Below are 20,028 nucleotides of genomic sequence, written 5' to 3'. Positions count from 1 at the left end.
ATATACAGTATATATATATATATATATATATATGCTGCTAAAAACAGGGTTGGTGACTTGAGTGTCAGTATCGGGGGTCTTGGAGGACACTTCCCATCATCCTCACAAGGCACAGCATGTGAGGGAGGGGGTTGGAGGACACTTCCCATCATCCCCAGACCATGGAGAGATTGGGGGAGGTCCCCCTGCAGCCTGTTTGTGCCCTTGGACCCCTCAAACATCCTCGAGCCCTCCAGGGCTATGGGCTGGTTGGGGTTGATGGGAATTGTAGTCCCAAACTCAGTCCCTGCACTCGCAAAGGGCGCCACCCCTTTCCCTGTTGTCCTGGAGCGCCCTCTGGCGGCAGCAGAAAGGGCGGCTTCTCCCCTCCAGGCGCTCTCTCTCTCTCTCTCTACCGCCCTCCTGTGGCTAGCATTGGGACCACTGGCTTTTACAGAGAGAGAGTTTGAAAGGGCTCCTCGCTTTCTCACTCTGCACAACTCCTGGCGTGCCTCTAAACTTTCCTAAATCTACGAAAAAGCTCCTTCCTGCAATAATAGCTCTAGCAGTCTCCATAACTCCCGCTCCTAATGTGCCTCTAACCCTTCCTAGATCTACGCTCCAGAGATGGCTCTCCCGCCCTTTTAAACCCATCTCGGTTTCTGGCCCCGCCCTCTCTCACGTGACTCACCCTCCCTCTGCTTCCCTTGAGGCCCCGCCTCACTTCCGGCTCCCTCCCTCCGCATGTCTTTACTGCGCCTGCGCACCGGAAGTCCTCCCTTCCGGGAGGTGTCGCTGTGGCGCTTGGACGCGAGAGCCGGCCTTTGCCGGCGGACTTTCTCGCCGCTCGGGGCCGGTGGGCGCGTCGCCGCCTCCGCCTCCGCGGCCCCTACCTTCCTTCATCCCTTCGCCCGTTCCTTCTTTCCTAGGAGGCGCTGGCCGGCCTGGCGCCCCTCTTCTTCCCCGGCTCTCCCTCCTCCTCCTCTTCCGCTGGTGCTCCTGGGCCGCCGCTGGCGGTGGGGCTCCTTCCTCCTCCTGCTCCTCCGCCCGGCCTGCCCTCCGCCTCCGCCGCTCTTCCTCTCCGTGGCCCCGGTGCGGCCTCCCCCGGCCCTCGCCTCCGCCTCCGCCATGCCCGGTCCTGCCGCCGGGAGCAGGGCCCGCGTCTACGCCGAAGTCAACAGCCTCCGGAGCCGAGAGTACTGGGACTACGAGGCCCACGTCCCCACATGGGGGTAAGCGGCCCTGCCCTGCCCTGCCCTGCCCCGGGGCCCCAGGGAGCGAGGCAGGCGGCCTCCTTCTCCCGTCATGCCTCGGGGCTTCGGGGGACTTGCCTAGGCGCCTGGAGGGGCCTCGCGGGGAGATGGATGGATGGATGGATGGATGGACGAGAGGCAGCCTGGTGGGAAGAAGGCCTGGGGTCAGCAGGGCTGCAGTCCTTGCCCAGGAACCCCCGCCTTTACAGACAAGGGTCGTCCTCCTCCACCCCTCGTGCCTCGGGGCCAAGGGCTGGGGGTTTGGGGCTTGGCAATACTTGCCTAGAGATTGAGAGGTGCCTCTTGGAGAGGATGGGGCTGATCCTCATGGGAGCCCAGGGCCTTTCTCCATCTAGGCATTTCGCTTTCCATAAGGAGCTTCCTTCCTTATCCCAATGCTTGGGATCAGAGGGGTTGGGGTTTTGGAGTCCTTGCATAGACGCCTTGAGTTATCTTGGGGATGATGGGACCCATCTTCATGGGAAGCCATGGAATGCATGTTATGCTCCGCATGCGCCTCACAGACGCTGCCGGCATGTCATTTTGTATACAGTATTGTTAAATAACTCCTTCTCTGTGTGGCCCTGAAGCACACAATGATCTCAGATGGTTAAGTGTTGGGGATTTGGGGCTTTGGAGTACTTTCCTAGGACCTTGCAGGTGACTGGACCCATCCTCATGGGAACCCTTGAAAGTCTCCTGTCTGAGCTGCTTGGGGCCTGAAGAATTGGGGCTTTGGGGCTTTGGAGTACTTGCTTAGATGCCACAAGAGCCTTGGAAATGATGGAGCCCAAGGCTCCACTTGAAGTCCATTTATGCCTCATACATGCTGCATGGAGCTCCTTTTATACGCCACATCTTCAATCATTCTGTGCATCTTTCCCCCTTTCCTTTCCTTTCCTCAGAAGAAGAAAGCCCCTCGACAGGACTGAGCATCCCTTATTGTCCTAAATACTTGGGGCCAGAAGTCTTGGAGATTTGGGGTTCCCCCTCCTCCCCAGGTTTTAGAGTATCTGTATAAACACAACACATGTACACACTTTGTGCAGAAAACAAAAGCGTCTTGGCAATGGGACGTACACATGGAGGAAATGTATAGCTCCTATTTTAAATAACCCCGTGTGCGGTTGTGTATCTCAGCCACCGGAGGAGGCTTTTTAAAACCCTGGGTAAGGGATACTCAACCTGTATTACTCTTTTCCTTTCAAGAAGCATCTCCCCGGCGGCTGTTGGTGTGCAAGGATGGCAGTGAGAGGAAAGAGCACACATGTAGAAGTCACTCTGTGTGTATATATATATATATATAAAGACACATATCCTCTTTCTCCCAAGACATGTGCTTTCAAATTCATCCCAAACTGCTGCCTCGTCCTGCTTTAAATTATACAAAAGCCCAGGGAGAGGCAGATTATAAATTATTATTATTATTATTAAATGGAAAATAGGTATTTTGTGTGCATTTATGAAGGACATGAGAAAGCAGGATGTAATACGAGAAAGTGCAAGCCCTCCTGCATTCAGAGACCCGCATTCTCCTCTTCCATAATGCTCTACCCTTTTTATCCCTTCACCCAAAAAGCATGGATTTATCTCAAGTAATGCTTACTTGCCACTCCTCATCTATATCCTCTCTCTGTATATAAACACAGAAGAATGATGAGAAAGCACTGTATGGGAAATTGCAAACCCGCCTTGCACTCAGAGACTTGCATTCGCATGTTCCTCAAGGCTTCACTCCTTGGGTCCCTTCACCAAAAAGCAAGTGTTTCATCCGGGAAACACTTGCCTGTCCTCCCCATAGCATCTTTATTTGTTTAATCCGATATCTTTATCTGTTTAACAGGTAGCCCTCTGCTCTGCTTCAGCCGCACATGCGCCCAGGATGCATTTCCCATTCATCGCCCTCTTCTTTCCACACACAACACACACTCCTCCGTCTTTTCATGTGCAGGCAGTGTTACCCAACACCGCCCATAATTGCCTGTCTTGAAGATAGAGGGATGGCTGTGGCAAAGGAAAAAACGTCCTGGGAGAGATGTGGCGAGGAAACAGCTGGTTTAAAGCCCTCCAGCTCTTCCTTTAAGTGGCTGAATTAAGAAGGAGAGGGCCTGTTGGAAATGCTTTTGTCTAAAGAGACAGGTGGAGGGTGGGGAGGAGCTGTGATAGGACAGTGTTGCTAAACCTCTGGCCACACCTGTGGCGGGGTTGCACATGTCTTTAGGTACGTACTCAGAGGAATGCATGGTTTTTTAGAGAGGTGTGACCCAAGCAGTGGAGCGTTCAGGGAAATGTGATTGCGTATCTCTTTGAGTCCGGTGTGAATTTACACTTTTATCATTGCCAGTGGCAGATTGGGAAGTGGGTTAAGAGACACTTTCACACACAGTTTTGCTGTCCTGACTCCCTTCCCCAAAGATTTACTGTCCAAGGAGCCCACTGTATTCATTGAGAGCCTTGGGTGAGCATGCCATTGCTTAAGAACTCTTGAAGTGTTCGCCAGATTTCCTTGTTTGTTGCTCATAGATGGACAACAAGTGATTGAGGACAGGTAGCCTAATGGTTCGGAGCCTCTTTTCCTAATTTGTTTTGGACTTATTGAGGAGGTGGCTGTGAAGTTTGTTTTTTCCAGCTTTTGCGATCTATGGAGAATGGGAATGTGCAGAAGACGAATGGTCTGTTTCCACTTGTTTGAAGGTTGGGTGTGTTAGCAGGTGCCCTGGCCCTTTAGTTTCAAAGGTGTTTGGAGCAGAGGATTTGGAAAAGAACCTCAGATTAGTCACTTCTCAGCTGTTTCCTCTTTACTGTCTGCAGTAATCAAGACGATTATCAACTGGTTCGGAAACTCGGCCGGGGGAAATATAGTGAAGTCTTTGAGGCTATAAACATCACCAACAACGAGCGAGTGGTTGTGAAAATTCTTAAGGTGAGTCTTTGCTGGATGCTTGTTCATGGTTTTCTGAGCAACGGAGCTGTGGCAAGTTTACCCCTAAAACTCTGTACTGGATTCTTCTTGTACTTGACTGTCTGTATCCTCAGTGGTTTTGAGTTTCTGTATCTGGAATGGATATTGAGGTGCCGCAGTATCCGGAATCTGTCAGATAGTGTTATTTCGCTGAATAAATCTCCCCATCTGTCTCAAGAAGGTTAAATTGCAGTTGGAAGCCACTGGTGAAGGAACAGCATCTTCCATTGGTGATGCGATAGCCCTCTCCAAGCTGGCTTTGTCCAGTGGCAAGACTTGCTTGGTAGGGTAGATGTTAAACTATGGCACCTGTCTTGTAAAACCTGCACAGACATCATCAATTAGCCTTTCCCCTGGTCTCAGCTGCAAACTCCAGGTGATCATACAGACGGGTTGCAAAAAGGAGGCTTGCTGGATATTCCTGTGAAGTGCCATCTGTTGAAAAGCCCCGTGACATGTACAGGAGTAGGCAGTGCTAGGAAATACTGCACATCTTGATGCCATCAAAGCCCCTCCCAAAGTTCTCATGGCCTTGTCTGGATCATTGGCTACCTTGCTCCAAATTGTGACAGCTGGAGGGATGACAGGGCTGTCAAAGTCTGCCCTGAAAGAATTCTCCCAAATGAAACCTGGCCTGTGCTAGGGCTTGCTTGGTCGCCATGGGCCGTCCTGAATGCCACTCAGGCAAGTTCATGGAGTGAGGAAGGACGCTGGCGGAGGAGGGACTGATGGCCCTGTCCTGCCTTCACTCGCCTGCTTTGTTCCCATGTTAGCTGCAGAGGAAGCCAGGTCTCTTCCTCAGTGACCTTTACGGAAATACTTGAGGCTGGTGAAAGAAGGCATGGTGTGTTTGGCTCTCACCCGCCAGCCCTCCGGGTAGAAGGCCTTTATTAAATTCCTGAGTGGATAGCAAGTGACTCTGGGGGCTACCATGCAGCCAACATCATCTCAGGGAGCTAGCCTCTTAGCAGCCTTGTTAAAGAAAAGCCAGGGCAGTAACTTTTATGGGCTTGTTAACAAGGCTGCTGTTGTGCCTTGTTGGAATCCTATACTGTAATAATACTAGCCAGTCTGAGATTGGGCTCCCTGCCTGTGTTGCTCCTTCCCACTTGATTCCATCCCCTGTTGTTCAGTGGTGTTGGCTTCCCTTGTAATGGCACAACTGGGAATGGACTGGCATTGCTGGTCCAACTCAGTGGAGCTGCCTTTGCCTTGTGGTTATGCACAAGACCTTGCTGGAAAGTATTCCACAGTAGCTGATATCAACTGTTGGCTGGCTGTGGCAGTAAAAGCGAGGCATGTCATATTCTCAGCAAACACTAATGTGGATCAAAAGAGTAAGGTATAAGCAAGGAAGTCCCTGATTGAAATCTTCTTAGGCACACAGTTCTCCCACCGTTTTTGGTGGGTTTTTCTGGCTAAGTGGCCATGTACTAGCAGAGTTTCTTCCTGACATTTCGTCAGCATTTGTGGCTGGCATCTTCAGAGAATGTTTCCCACCCTCAGTCCCCTCCCTCCCTTTTCTGTAATGAAGCTAAAGGCTACTCTAATCTTAAGAGTAGTTGTAAGGATGACACGGTACTGACAAGAAGCACTTACAGCACTTGGGCAAAGCGCTCTCTACATGTTATTAACAGCTTCTTAGTTTTGTTTGAATTGGGGACACTTCTCTGTTGATCACCTGCTGTTTGACAAAGGATCTTGCCTGGAGGTTATTGCTAGTCCCTATGTTTTTGTTTTGTGGGAAACTTTAAATGCCAATTATACTAGGTTTACTAGGCTTTTGAGGGGAATACTGAGTTAAAAGAAACAGCAGACAAAAACCTGTGCCTCTGTCTTCAGGTTGTGACTTGGTTCCAAGATGATAAACAAGAGAATAGTGTCAACAAAATGTTTTTGGATCTACCTTCAGTTTCTCCTGTTTTTGAGAAACGCAAGTGTTTGATTTGAAAAGAGAGGGAACCACCATAAGATGCCCCCCCCCCCAGGTCTTGTCATGTGTCAGAAACACACATTCTTTTGTCTGTGGCTGAATGTTCTTTGCTGCTTGCATGCCTCTGAGCCCAGCCTTGTTTTTCTTCTTGGGCAAAGCACATTTATACAGTTAAGCACTTTTCAGCATCTATTTCAGTCCTACTTGGGAAGCGAACAGGGGTCCCTGAATTCCAGGATTTTGCTGGCATGCGTCTTTCTTGGAAAGGTTGCAGTCTTTGCTTAACCTTGCAGGCTTGCAGTGATTTCCAGTCATCAGGACAACTTCGTTTATCTGCACATTTCTTGGCCTTTCTGACAAGTAGCAGATGAATAACTCATGCAAACTCTCCATACTGGCTTGTATTGACAAGCCAGTGTTTTTTTCAGAATACCAAGCTTTGGCTATAAAGGAACTCTGTGGGAGCTAATACCTGCCCCTTGGTTCTCTTTGCATTCAGTAGGGAAAGGGAGGTGCTGTATTGTCAGGGACTGGAGGATAATGAGAGGATAGGTCTTCACTAAGTCAAATCCTGTCGTTTGACCTCATTTTCAAGAACAACAAGCTGATCTCAGCCCGGTACATACCTGTGATCCAAAACAAACTCACTTAGGAATACTGTATGCTTCATTGCAGTCAAACGCATTTGTGTCTACATGGATGGATTGCAGATTACAGTGCTTGCCTTTGATCGCTGCCTTGTTGAGAAAAAGGATAATAATGCATCTTCATTAGTTAAAATGATTGTTTTGCGTTCAGACTTTGCAAAATTAGGATGCTTCTGTCATACTTTTGTGAAAACTGTTAATTTTGACTGGGGAATGACTTTAGTGTCAATTTGTTGTCAAGAGAGGTGGCAGAACCAACGTCTTTTAAAAACAATGTATATTAATCAGCTGTATGTACTTTTGGACTAGCACAGATAATGTCATGTTCCTGGTCACAAACAAGCGCTTCCTCATGTTTGCCTTTTGGTTCTCTTCATCGTGGTCTCATTCTTATTATGTCATGAGATGTCCTGCAGGAACAAGGCCATATACATCAGATTTGCCGCCAGGTCTTGAGCAGGCATAAAAATACACTTCCAAGTATGTCCCAAATTGTTTTTCACCAGCTTTTCAGACAGGAGAAAGAGTTGCCTGTTTGCTGTTCCTGTCAGTGCATCCTCATTTGCCTTATCCCACGGGAGGAGGTTCGTCAAGAAAGAGATTATTGAATCAGAGGCAGATTCTGTTTTCCTTTAAAGCTGGAATCCGATAATTCTCGTTTGTTAAGTTGCTGGGATCTAAGCCTGCTGCCTTCTATAGCACCAAGCCACTGATGCACCCAGATTTGTATCTATCCTGCTGAGCAGCTACTCTCCAGGGTTGTTCCCCAGATTTGTCAGGGGTTGAGGCAAAGACCTTCCGCATGCCAGGCGCATGTGCTGTCTCCCTAAGGCACTGCTTCATCCCCCCAAAATAATTCCCTTATTAAGAGTCTTTGTGAAAATATCTGCAGCCGTTTCAGTATCTGTCTTCCCCTTGACTTGTCAAGCCTGAGTCTTTAATAGACTGTATTATTGTAAAGTGGTTGGCCAATGGTTATGCTTCCATTTGTCCTAGTCTGGAAGTGGCATTAATGTTAGTGATCTGACCGGTAGCTACTTGCCCCATTTTTGTATAGCTGATTGTGCATCATCGCCCCAGCCTAGGTACTGGGTACAAAGGAGCATTGAAAGAAACCTCACTTCTAATCACTCTTGTGTATTTAAGCCAGTGAAGAAAAAGAAGATAAAACGAGAGGTTAAGATTTTGGAGAATCTGCGTGGTGGAACCAACATCATTAAGCTGATTGACACGGTCAAGGATCCGGTGGTAGGTGCTCCTCTCTCTCAGTGGGACTGGGGTGGTGGGGTTTATTGTTAGAGATATGGAGGCCTTCATGTACAGATTTTAGAATTCACCCAATGTGCGGCAGGTAGAACATTGGTCAGGATGGGGCTTTATAACACAGAACCTTAGAATATATGGACAACATGGTGAGAATCCATGCTGGAGGCTTCAGCTGTTGGTGTATCTTGTGTCAATGAAGGCTAAACTGGCTTTGCTTCTCTTTATTTTTGAGTTTGAGGACTCAAATGTGCGTGATTCCAGGGAAATCTTAGGAATAACTGGGGATGCAGGTTATGGGGAAGTGTGGTTAAATTGTAGATCTTTCTCTCTTCCAGTCAAAGACTCCAGCTCTGGTGTTTGAATACATCAATAATACAGATTTCAAGGTGAGTCTTTGTATTGGTACATAGAAGAGTTGCCATAAGTGGTGAAAGAAGGACTCCTTCTTGTGGAAAGATGAACTGTGGAGTCTGTTGGATAGTTCATGGGAAGCAAACTGCATATAAAAAACTGCCTTTGCTTGTGGCTTTTGTGACACAGGTTTGGAAAAAGTGGTGCAATGGAAGTTGATTGCATTTCCTAGCGACTCTGTCTCAATATAGCAACTGTTGCCTTGCAGCATTTAATGCCATGCTAATCTCTCTGCTATGATACTCTGTTTACAGCAGCAGTGTTGATGGGGATGGCAGGGCCTGCTTTATTTATTCATTTATTTATTTAAGTGGGTAGAATGAATGCAGTACATACGGAGAGAAGATTTGGGAGGAATGAAAACCCTAAAATTAAGCTTTGCGTGAAATGGAGGCGAGGCTCTGCAACTGGGACAGGCTCCATCTGCTCCCTGATGGCTCTGAGTGTCTGGAGTTTAGTGTCTGCCACAGAAATTATAAGCAGCTTTTGAACTGATTTCTTTTGAGAAAGATGACAGGAAATCAGAAACGCTTAGTATAACTTTCCCTCTTTGGTTGGTGTAAAAAATAACAGTGTTCTAGGTCCTCAAAATGGAGGTAAATTAGGACTTGCCAGTGAGCTCAGAAGAAGCTGGCAACTATTTAATTGGACCCAAAAAATCGCCAGTAAAATGGCAAACAAGAAGGACATATGGGTGTGTATAAGAAGCCATGGATTCCAACACAGGGGGGAAAACTGGTTGTGAAAAAATTATCTGGTGTTTTAAAAGAGCATACATTAGTTGGGAGTGTTGGAAATATAGTGGGACTTTAAGAACCTGTGAGATACATTTATCACCAGATGTAGTCCTATAGAAAGAAAGAGTTGGGGAGAGTAGATTGGGAGTGACTGACGTTGGCAAAATGCACTGAGTCTGACAAACCAGAACACATAACAGGCGCAAACTCCTCTCACTATGCAGCATAGTTGGAGGAGAGAATCAGCTACAAAAGTAGTGTAATGTGTATAATGTGCTCCACCTGACCAAAATTCAGAGAAAAAGAAATGAGGGATATAACCCAGAGGGGTTGTAATAAAGGGTGACCCTAGCTGCTTTCACATTGACTGTGTAAAGACACATCCAGGTCACAACAAAGAGGCAGAATTTTTAGCTATAGTCAGTGGGCCGTGAAATGCCTTGCTGGTTCTGTGACTAGTGCCAGGAAGTTTTAAGTCAGGTCTCCTGACTTAATCCTGGTGCCTAATGTAAGTGAAGCTGAAGTACTTGGGAACAGTGAGCAGCAGTGCTGTTGGATTTAATATAAAATGTAAGAGGGGAATTGTCCAGGAATGCCAGCATGATCTTGTTTAATTTCAAGTGGAGGGGTTCTCTTTATTAAACAGAATTTGAAATGGACTGTCAGGACTATTTTAGGTTCTTGGTAGTTACTCCGAACTATGATAAAGGGAACTTGGCTAGAGATTACAACATTTTTGAGGAAGGGTGCAAAGGGGAGCTCAAGAGGATCCTGTCTGGGGTAATTAGCTGAGTCGAGGGAGATAAGAAGACATCCTTTAATAAGAAGGCTTGTCAGAATGAGGCATCTAAGTAAGAGCACAGTTCTGGTAAAACAAATGTAAGTTGACAGCGGGGTAAGGGGAATGTAATTTGAGGAATAGGCTGCTAAATAGATTTAAATAGTTGGCCCATCTAGATGTTATGGGACTGTAATTCCTGTCATCCCTAGCCATGATAACCAGCAGTGAGAAATGCTGGGAGTTGAAATCTAGCAATATCGAGAGGGTTGCAGGATTCACATCCTTGCATTAGAAGAATCCCAGGCTCTGTTCAGACATAACAGACACAGAAAATTGGCATGGAGCTTGTTGGATGATGAAGGATGAAAAGATGTTGTTCCTCTCCAGCCTTTTTGGAGATACCCTTGAGTGGCAACAAGCGTGTGGACCGAGGTTATTCAACAGGCTTGATATACTTGGATTACTAACCGGTCCTGAACATGGTCCTTCCTAAAGGTCCTTTCAATAAACCTGACCGTCAAAGGGTTAGACGACAGGTTCTTTTACAGAGCTGTGGTTGGTTAAAGAGGACACACCAAATAGGACTGAATGGACAAATTTGGTCTCCCAAGAGTTGGTACTGCAGTGGATAGTACTTAACTTGTTAATGCAAACTTGAGTTCAGGAGTCAGCTGTGTTGAAGGTCAGTTACAGCTGAGACCACGTTGCGCCCAGGATAGTGAAATCAAAAGAGGGTTTTGGAGAGTTTCAAAGGCATTACTTGAAGCAAATGCTGATGGGATTCAGTATCAGTAGATGCAGCAGAGGCAAGTAAAACTGGAGTGGAGGTTCACAACTGATGTGATCTGAACCAGCACTGGATCAGTGACAGGACCTCTGCTGCATTCAGCAGCTACAGGAGTGATGAGGGAAGGCAAATGGCAAGTTGAGGGATTGTTGGATTCCAACCGTCTTGGGCTTTAGAAGTCAATAATTACACATTGAATTGGGATTGGAAGCAGGCAGGCTGCCTGTGGAACTCTTTCAGTTCTGGAAAGAGGTGCGTTGAACAATGAGTGCATCTACACTAGCAATATTGCAGTTTGACACCACTTCATGGTGCCACCCTACAGAATCCCAGGACTTGTAGAAGGCTAAAGATCCTGTAAAACGACAAACCCCAGGATTCCATAGGATGAAGCTACAGCACATAAAATGTTGTCACACTGCATTATTTCTGTAGTTTAGATGCACCCTTAGCCTGTCTTTGTACTTTGCAATGGATAATCTTTTTGTATGTTGGGAAAATAGTTCAGGCTTGTTGGTGGGATGTTTTGGGTCAGAGGTAAAACACAACTTTTACATTCCTAGATTGCAGTAGCAAAGAGTCTCAGCTCTTCACTCAGTGTCCCCAATTCTGGTCTTAACCTCAGCCTCAAACCAATGGGATGGCTAATATTCTTTTAGTTTCCACCCTTTCAGTAGTTGACATTGCAATCTACATTGCAGGGCCGTTGTCAGAATGGCTGGGCTGATGCCTCCAGTGTGCTTGAAGCACTTAAGAGGGATTCTAGATAGATTGCTGCCTTGCTGATACGTATTAGCATGGCTTCTCTTCTGAATTTTGAGTTCAAGCCATTGCAGCAGGAGTAGGTTTTGGACATTTGGATGCTTTGTAGAAGAAATTGTTGTGCTTGACTTCATTTAGTCCACGGAACAGCGAAATGGCACAGAAGGCGATGGGAGCAGGGGCAAGAGGTATGAAGTTTTACACACACCCCAAAAAGTGCAGCACTGATTTCTTCTTTTTCTTCTTTTGCTATTTTCAGCAACTATACCAGATTCTGACAGACTTTGATATTCGGTTTTATATGTATGAATTGCTCAAGGTGAGTATTTGAATAGCAGTTTGGAAAGGTCACTCCTGGCACTTGGGATTTTCAAGTTTTGTCAGATGGGGTTTCGTGCAGCCGACGAAGATCAAGTTGCAGCTTAGGACCAGACTGGAGAGTTCTGCTGCCCTCTCTGCCTTTCCCCTGCCAATGCAAAACCTCTCAGGCTTGGCTCAGAGGCACAGTGAAAGCAGCACTACCTCCACAGCAGGACTGCAGAACCAAATATTGTATGGGGGGACAGAACTAGAGCCATTATTCCCCCTTCTCTACATTAAAGCCAAATACAACAGGCTACAGATTGTACCTGAGCAACTCCCAGACTTAACATCTTCTGGATAAGCAGTCTTGAGTCTGGGTCACCCCTAAAGACTTATGCAAGGTCAGAGGACAAGCAGGCTTATAGTGTAACAGCACAGTCAATGGAAAGAGCCATCATTGTTGCGTTGGCAAGGACATCATTTGGAGTATTTTTCAAAGCCTGTGTCATCAGAACTGCCCTCCAACTTGTGTGAAGTGCCACAGAGCTAGCATGGATCTCTTAGTCTGTTCTGCTCCCTTATTTATACCCTGTGTTTTCCCCAAAGATAGAAATCAAGGTGGCTTGCAAAGCTAACTACAGAGGTTTTCCAATGTTATTTGGGAAATAAAGATCCCTCTATTCCCTCCAAGAACCATGGTTCACTTTTAGAACAAGGTATACATCCCCTGAGTGCCTGGTTTTAGTTAAAAATGAGCCTTTGATTCCTTCCCGCTTAACCTGGAAGCGGATTTGTTGTATCACTGGCTGTCGAGTTTGGATGGTGAAGGAGAGTGGCCCTTAGCAGGTTCCCAGGTGGAGTTGGGAAATTGGCTCCCTGGCTGATAACAGTTGCCAATGTGTGTTATAAAATGAGAGAAGGAAAAGAAAAAGAGTTAAGAGGAATATTCAGCCAGCAATTGTTAATGTTGTCTGCTTCTTAGGAAGGCCAGCTATGATGCTGGCAGATGTTTTAGGTCTTATGAGCAGCTGGAAGGGAAGCAGCTCAGAGAGTGGAAGAGGCATAAATGGCTGCTGTCTCAACAAAGACTGGAATCTCTCCTTACCTCTCATTTTTCTCTCTCTTCCATCATAGTAGAAAGTCTGTTTAGTGATTGTTGAGGGAGAGGCAAGGTTCATGAGCCTGCCTTCCCCTGCAGTTTGATGGCTGAATTTTTCTTTACATCTGGCACTAACTTCTGTGTGTCTTTCTCAGGCCTTGGATTACTGTCACAGCATGGGGATCATGCATAGAGATGTCAAACCTCATAACGTCATGATAGACCACCAACAGAAAAAGGTACAAACACACACAAACGCTAGGGGAATGTTTTGCCATTCTGTGTTCCTGTAGTAGTACCAAACCTCTCCCATTCTCCCTACTCCCAACTTCAGAGGTCAGTGTGGATTACTGGTCACCAGGCGCTTCAGGTGCACAAAGCTGTTGCTTATGTATGACACACTGTTTACTGATCTTCCCATTGTTGCCTGCAGCTTGATTCAGAGCCATCCCCTTCTCTAAAAATATCTTGCCGCATATCTGTTTTCTATCACTCTGTTTGTTTTGCTGTTACCTGGATGCTTTTAGATGACTTGTGACTTGATTAGCAAAACCTTCCTCCAGCCATTGGACTGCTATCACTGTAGGGCTAAAGAAGGTACAGATGCTGAGCCTCTAAACTTACCCTGGCCAGCAGTTGGTTCACTTTTCCCAGAGCGGTTTCACCCATTGCCTGTCTCCTTTGTCTGCAGTTGCGCCTCATAGACTGGGGCTTGGCAGAATTCTACCATCCAGCTCAGGAATACAATGTCCGCGTTGCCTCGAGGTACTTCAAAGGGCCAGAGCTTCTCGTGGACTACCAAGTAAGACTTGTCCTTCTGTTTGCTCTTCAGTGCTAAAAAGGAGTGGGTGCCAATAAGAAATTGAGGAGTAGTCACAAAGCACAAGCAATGGTGATAAATGTAATTAGTTATGTTTGGAGGGGAAACACAGCTATGACAAAGTTACACTGCCTTTTGCTCAGTAGAGGAAAGATGTGATATAATAAACAAAGAGCATGAAAACCATAAGGGAATTAACAGAGTTCAAGAGATGCTGCCTGGTTATGAGGGAATGTTCAGACTAGGCCCAACTGTAAATGTACACTGCGTATACCTGATCTGAAGCTGGGCAATAGAGATCTGGGCGTTTTTGGGGTTGGCAACAGCCAATAAAGACAGGTCTGTTTTTCTTCAGTCAAGAGGGAGATGACTGTGGAGATCCATGGGATTTTGGTTTTTTCTGAAATGTCACTTTCAAAGCTGTACCTCTGCTGAACACAACAATAAAATTTTTGCTTAACACTTGAGGCTAGTAGCAGCTAAGTAACAATGTTTTAAGAATCCAGTTGAGTTGGCATTGCAGCAATCTGATTACAAGATGTAAGTCGTTTTTGTTCATTGCTCTTCTTCTCCCCCCAGATGTACGACTATAGCTTAGATATGTGGAGCTTAGGCTGTATGCTGGCCAGCATGATCTTCCGAAAAGAGCCTTTTTTCCACGGTCAGGATAACTATGACCAGGTGAGGCGAAACAGAACAATTTACAAAGAGGTTGTGGTGAATACATGCCTCCTTTCTCTTTGTGCAGCTACTGACAGAGGACAGATCCCCTTGAGTCATGTTGAGTCTGATGATTTTCTCTTGGAAGATTGGCTTTAAAAAAGGTCCCAGCATTATCTTGGGGACACTAGTGGCTCCTTTTCCCTTGGGGCTTGAATGGGCAAGCATTGTGCCCTTGACAAGGCAGGGCTTCAATGGACTTGAGGTCTGGTCCTCTTTGGGACCAGCCAGTTGCTATACGTTTTGTCGAATCAGTGAATAAATGGGAGAGGGGACATCTTATATGAGCATGAGAAGTCCATCTTGTTTGGTGTTATCTACTTCTGATAGGCATGGCTGTCTAAGGTCTTGAGCAGTAGAAGGGATCTCTTGACCACAGATGGCAATGATTGATCCTGAGATGCTGTCCCTACAAGCCCACTCCCAACTCGTACTTGACTACAGTGTTCTCTATCTCCCTGTCCATGGGAACTAGATCTTGTCTCAGCAACAAAAGATAGCTTTGAGGGAAGGGGCAAGAGAGGACTGAAATATTCTTCCTCCCTGCAGAAACTGTGCTCTGCCAGGGCAGCTGTTCCAGGCCCAGCACTGCTAACCTGCCTTTGCCGGGTTCTTGTCTCTTTCCCCTGCATTGGCAGCTTTGGAGCTCACCTTGTCCTGGTGAAACTGCCACAGCTGCTGTCCCGGTGTTATTCCCCCCCTCCCTTTCAATCAATACACACCTAGGTTTTTTTTTATTGCAGTTGGTTCGCATTGCAAAGGTTCTGGGTACAGATGAATTATATGGTTATCTGAAGAAGTACCACATAGAACTGGACCCACACTTCAATGATATCCTGGGACAGTAAGTTTATTGTGGCATGCATGATTTATTGTGTTTACTGGGATAGGGGAGTGTATCATAAACCATGGGGCCTTTCCCTGCAGAAAAAGAGCAGACCCAGCAGGGAGCCTCTTCTTCCTTGATGGGATTGTGGTGATGGAGCTGGAACAGCTGTTGGCCAGCCTTTTCTGTTGCCTCTGGGCTCCTGTCATTAAATGCCATTATAGGCATCTGCTCTTGACCTCTCCATGATCTGGGAGCATTAAGTTTCAGATTACTCAGTAGTACTGTATCCCGCATCTCTTAGTTTGTGGTGCCAATACATGGCCGCATATAAGCCATGTGCATGGACCACATGCATCCCTGAAAGTGGGGTTTTGTGCTGTTGTTTTGTGTATCCAAAACAATGTTTATTTTGTGGCTTTTAGAAGACAGAGCAAAATCTCCATCCTCAGAGTATAAGTCATGCAGGAGCACTGTGTGTCTGCTTATGGCTTAGAGAGGGGAAAAACCAGAAGAAATCCGTAGACTATTCTTGACTCTCTTTGGATGAACATTTTTTAAGTTCATGGTTTGGTAGACAAGTTTTTGGTGACCCCAGCTCTCTGGAAACCCTGCTGGTGAGACAGAATCTGCTTGCAAAATACAAATATTTTAAAAAATGCCCACGAAAACACATTCATGTCTTTGTGCTGACTTTAGTGGTAGTTCCATTGCAGGACTAGGAAAGGAGCAATCTTGACAGTGGGGAAAACGAAAGCAAGCTTGACATCCCTGCCTAATCAGAGATACTCTCACAATGTGTGCCTAAAATATGAGAGATCCCCTGTCTGAGATTTCTCCCCATTGTCCATCTTCATGCCCACAAAGTTGCTTCTCTGTTTTGCTTGTAGACATTCACGGAAGCGCTGGGAGAACTTCATTCACAGTGAAAACAGACACCTGGTCAGCCCTGAAGTCTTGGACCTTCTGGACAAACTCCTGCGATATGACCATCAACAGAGGTTGACTGCCAAAGAAGCTATGGAGCACCCTTATTTCTGTAAGCTTTTGGGGGGTTACCGGGGGAGGGGGGGAGAGCAAAAGACGGGGCTGAGCTGGAAAATCAGCAGTGGCTTGGTTGGGCTTATTAGAGCCATCTCAAAACTTTTGTTTAAAGAGCAGGGACAGTCTTGCGCATTAATACACTTAGCTGAACAAGAGTCTTACAACATCTTGAAGGTCCAAACATACTTTGTTTCTCTTTCAAATTGCGACAAGACCATGTTGCTACAGCAGACTAAAAGGTAACCCTAGCAGAAATGTTTAGGCATGTTTGGGGGCAAAAACACCAAGGCAACCATCTCTAAAAACTCTCTCAAAAATGTTTCCTTGGATTTATAGCCTCAGTTTTGAGAAATGGTGAAGGGTCTTCCATGGGTGCTTTTTGTGAGGTTTTGCAACAATCTTTTAAAGTATACCTATATTTTGAAAAGCTTGTGCCTCTCAAAATGAGATGTCAGCACCTCCTTCTCCCGGTTGCTATAGGCATTCAGAACCATAAACGGTGGCAGTTTCTAGGCATGTCTTTCTACTCCATAAATAGGATTGGATTACTACCCTTACAATTTAGCACTAAGATTTTCTGTAGCAGTGCCTCTTGCTGCCCAGTTGATTTAATAAGTCTGCCACACATTTAAAGTGGTGCCATGCAGGAATGTTTTGTAGTGGTTTCAGTGTTGGACTATGACTCTGGAAAACCAAGGTCTGAATTCTGCTCAGCCACTCTTGGGCAAGCCAGCCTCCAAACAAATCATGCCAAGAAAACCTCATGATAGCTTCACCTTAGGGTTGCCAAAAGTCAGAGATGGCTGCTTATCTTCTGACTTGAAATGTCTTGATCCAAGCTACTGGTGTGGATTATTAGTTATGCAGGGCCAGTGATGGGACACTCATGTGCATCTTAAAACATTGGTGGTCGACTGTGAGGAGAAACAGAGGCCAGTTCCCCCACCACCACCACCCCAAGCCTTACATTTCCCCACAGCAAGCCCAAACCCCTCAATTTGTAGTCCTCTCAAAATGGCAACCAGAAGTGATGTAACATCACTTCTGTTGCACTTGGGGTGGAGGATTGGTCAAACCCAGTAAAGGAGTGAATATAAACATGAGATACAAAATGAGAGAACTCTTAACCACCAAAGTCAATAAATAAAGAATATACCTGAAGCACATATAGAATATGCCAAACAATTGTATGGTAAACCTGAATGTAATATGTAGAATAATGCACAGACAGCAAACAATAAATGTGAAATAAATATACAGTGGGCCCTTGGTATCCGCTGGGGTTTGGTTCTAGGATCCCCCGTGGATACCAAAATCCATGGATGCTCAAGTCCCTTTAAATACAGTGGCATAGTAAAATGGTGTCCCTTATATAAAATGGCAAAATGAAGGGTTTGATTTTGGGAATTTATATATATTTTAAATATTTCCAAGGTGTAGGTGTTTGAATCTGTGGATTAAAAAATGCATAGATACGGAAGGCTGGCTGTGTAGCTTACAGTGCACAGTATATGGGAAATACCTGCGCAGGTGAGCCTGTGTGCCCCGGCCTATAACCGTCCCTGTTCTCTCCTTCCTGCAGATCCAGTTGTGAAGGAGCAGGCCCAGCAGCCCAGCTCCGACAGCCCAGTGCTCACCAGCAGCCTGACAACAACACGATGAAGTTTGGGGAACGACGGGTAATTCCAGAGGTTTACAAATACAAAACACACACACCCCTCAGTCACCTGGGGAAGGGAATGAACCAAAACCCCGTATTCTCTGCAGAAGCCTCGACTTGAAGGGAGGGTAGGGCCTCCTCGCCTTCCTCTCTCTCTCCAGCACTTGCGGCTACCCTAACCTTTCTCTGTGTGTTACCAAAGTCCTTATCCAAATGGTTGTGTGAGATGTTACATGGATTCGAGGGTGTGGTCCGAGGTTGGAACTACTACTACTGGCTCTGAGTTCAAATCTGCCATTTCCTACTCTACTTTTCCTAGCCTGCGATTTTTCTCTTTTCTTCTCCTGGGCGGCCTTCTGGTTTCTCCCCGCCCTGACCCCGCACACGAGGATATGTAGCATGTACCCCACAGAAGCAAGCCCATGTGGGGTCAGGTTCTATCAAGAAGCGGGTGCCAAGCCTGTAAGTGGTGGATGTCACCCTCGCTCTTGTCACATCCGATTTTGGCCCTTAATCTTCGCTCCTGCCCCCCTTCAGTTTAAACAGCCAGTCTTGGAAATGGTTTGAGTCAGTCAGTCAAACTATAATAAGATGCTTCAAAACACTGTTGGGAGGCAGCTTGCTGTTGGGGTAGACGGGTCGAGTGTCCCCCCCGTTCCCATCCCTTTCTTTCTGGGGAAGTGCCTGCCTTAGCAAGGGGGAAGGTGGTTCTTTCAGGCCAAAAGAGCGCTTCCTCCTGTGAGGTTTGTTCCAACGGCTATGAAGAGCCAACCGCGGGCATTCCCATCCGTGAGCAAATTTAGAATTGCTTTCATTGCAGCCACTTTGAACACGTGGAAGAAGCAAAGAGGAAGTGTTTTGGGGATGAGGAAACCAATGGGGAGTTTCGGAAGCCAGGAATAGCGAGGGCCATTCCGAATCCATGTGCGACGACGGCCTTCCTGAGGTTCAGATCCCTGGAGCATTTTTACGCACCTGGCCCTGCGAGGGAGTGCGGTCTCCTCTGCAGGAAGGGCGCGTCAGGTGCTCCTTTACCTGGTTATTATTTTTCCTTGTTGGGTCTCTTACGAGCGCCAGAGTTCGACCCCCGCCTTTTTTGGGGGAGGGGGCATTATACTTTGTGATTCTGGTGACGTCATAAACCTAAATCTACGCGTTTTTGTCACCATGCCTAAATGCAGATATTTTTTTCTTTCTATTATTACTTTGTCAAATATTTAATTTTAAGAAATAAGGTTAGACTGTTTCTATTTGAAGCATCTGTTTACATTCCACTTCCCAATAACAACATGTTAGCATTGATATCAGGTCAGATCCATTTGTACAATTCACTGGAACCAATAAATCTCTCTATGTACAAACTTGTGTCGTCCTCCTTCTGGTCTCTGGGAGTCCTTTGGGAGGAAAGAGTGCTTTCAGGGGCTGAGGTCTCCCATTGGGGTTTAGGAGGAAGCCATTGTCCATCTAAAACGCTTGAGCAGAGGGCTAGATGCAGATGGCCATTGCTGAGGTTCCCAGTCAGTGGCCACCTTGGAGGACAGGATATAGGATCCTGGGAATTGTAGTTTGGCAAGGTACACAGCCTGGTCTGTCAGATGTCATGACAGTTAAAGTCTTGTCAAAGTGCTTTAATTCTGTAGTGTGGCTACATCCTTGGACCCTGTTTCGTATTGCAGATGGTTGTAATGGGGCTAACTGAGCAAAGAAAGTTTCAGACCCTTGTGAATAAGCTGCATTTGTGGGATACAGGGGTGAGAATCATGTGCCCTTCCCCATGTGGCAGGACTACAGCTCCCAGCATTCCTCACTTTTGCCCTATGCTGGCCAGGGCTGCTGGGAGTGACAGCCCAACTGCTTAGGAAGGGTGGCATAGTTTCCCCACTGTTTGCATTAATGCATCTGTTTCTCTTGCAATGCACTTTTAATGATAATTTATTTTTCCTTCAAAGTCTGTACCAAAGAGTTTTCCTAGAGCTGAGGTCCACATGAATGTTTCCAGTAGATGAAGCTGTTGCTGTTTGTTTGAATATGTTTGTGG

The 20,028-nt window shown here is 46.4% G+C and overlaps 1 protein-coding gene across 2 annotated transcripts; it reads left to right on the top strand.

Moving 5' to 3' along the window:
* Positions 1 to 751: 751 nt before the first annotated feature.
* CSNK2A2 (casein kinase 2 alpha 2) lies at positions 752 to 19,351 on the top strand. Of its 2 annotated transcripts, XM_042438646.1 has the most exons (12): positions 752 to 1,211; positions 4,044 to 4,155; positions 7,921 to 8,022; positions 8,376 to 8,426; positions 11,778 to 11,837; positions 13,076 to 13,159; positions 13,612 to 13,722; positions 14,320 to 14,421; positions 15,204 to 15,304; positions 16,177 to 16,325; positions 17,913 to 18,009; positions 18,811 to 19,351. In XM_042438646.1, exons 1-11 carry the CDS (start codon positions 1,108 to 1,110, stop codon positions 17,990 to 17,992), a joined length of 1,056 nt encoding a protein of 351 aa, XP_042294580.1. In that variant the 5' UTR covers positions 752 to 1,107; the 3' UTR covers positions 17,993 to 18,009; positions 18,811 to 19,351. The 2 variants fall into 2 exon arrangements, with proteins under 2 accessions (XP_042294580.1, XP_042294579.1); XM_042438645.1 differs by having other exon boundaries at positions 17,913 to 19,351.
* Positions 19,352 to 20,028: the final 677 nt, after the last annotated feature.

This window comes from Sceloporus undulatus, chromosome 8 (genome assembly GCF_019175285.1).
Source record: "Sceloporus undulatus isolate JIND9_A2432 ecotype Alabama chromosome 8, SceUnd_v1.1, whole genome shotgun sequence".
Classification (NCBI taxonomy): Eukaryota; Metazoa; Chordata; class Lepidosauria; order Squamata; family Phrynosomatidae; genus Sceloporus; species Sceloporus undulatus.
The sequence above is the reverse complement of the archived record's forward strand: the minus strand, read 5'-3'. Positions and strand labels throughout refer to the sequence as shown.

Bases quoted from the DNA above. Each gene is read 5' to 3' on its own strand.
- CSNK2A2 (XM_042438646.1), top strand. From the start codon at position 1,108: ATGCCCGGTCCTGCCGCCGGGAGCAGGGCCCGCGTCTACGCCGAAGTC. The intron at 8,023-8,375 runs GTAGGTGCTCCT...TCTCTCTTCCAG, and splicing joins ACACGGTCAAGGATCCGGTG to TCAAAGACTCCAGCTCTGGT. The intron at 8,427-11,777 runs GTGAGTCTTTGT...TGCTATTTTCAG, and splicing joins TCAATAATACAGATTTCAAG to CAACTATACCAGATTCTGAC.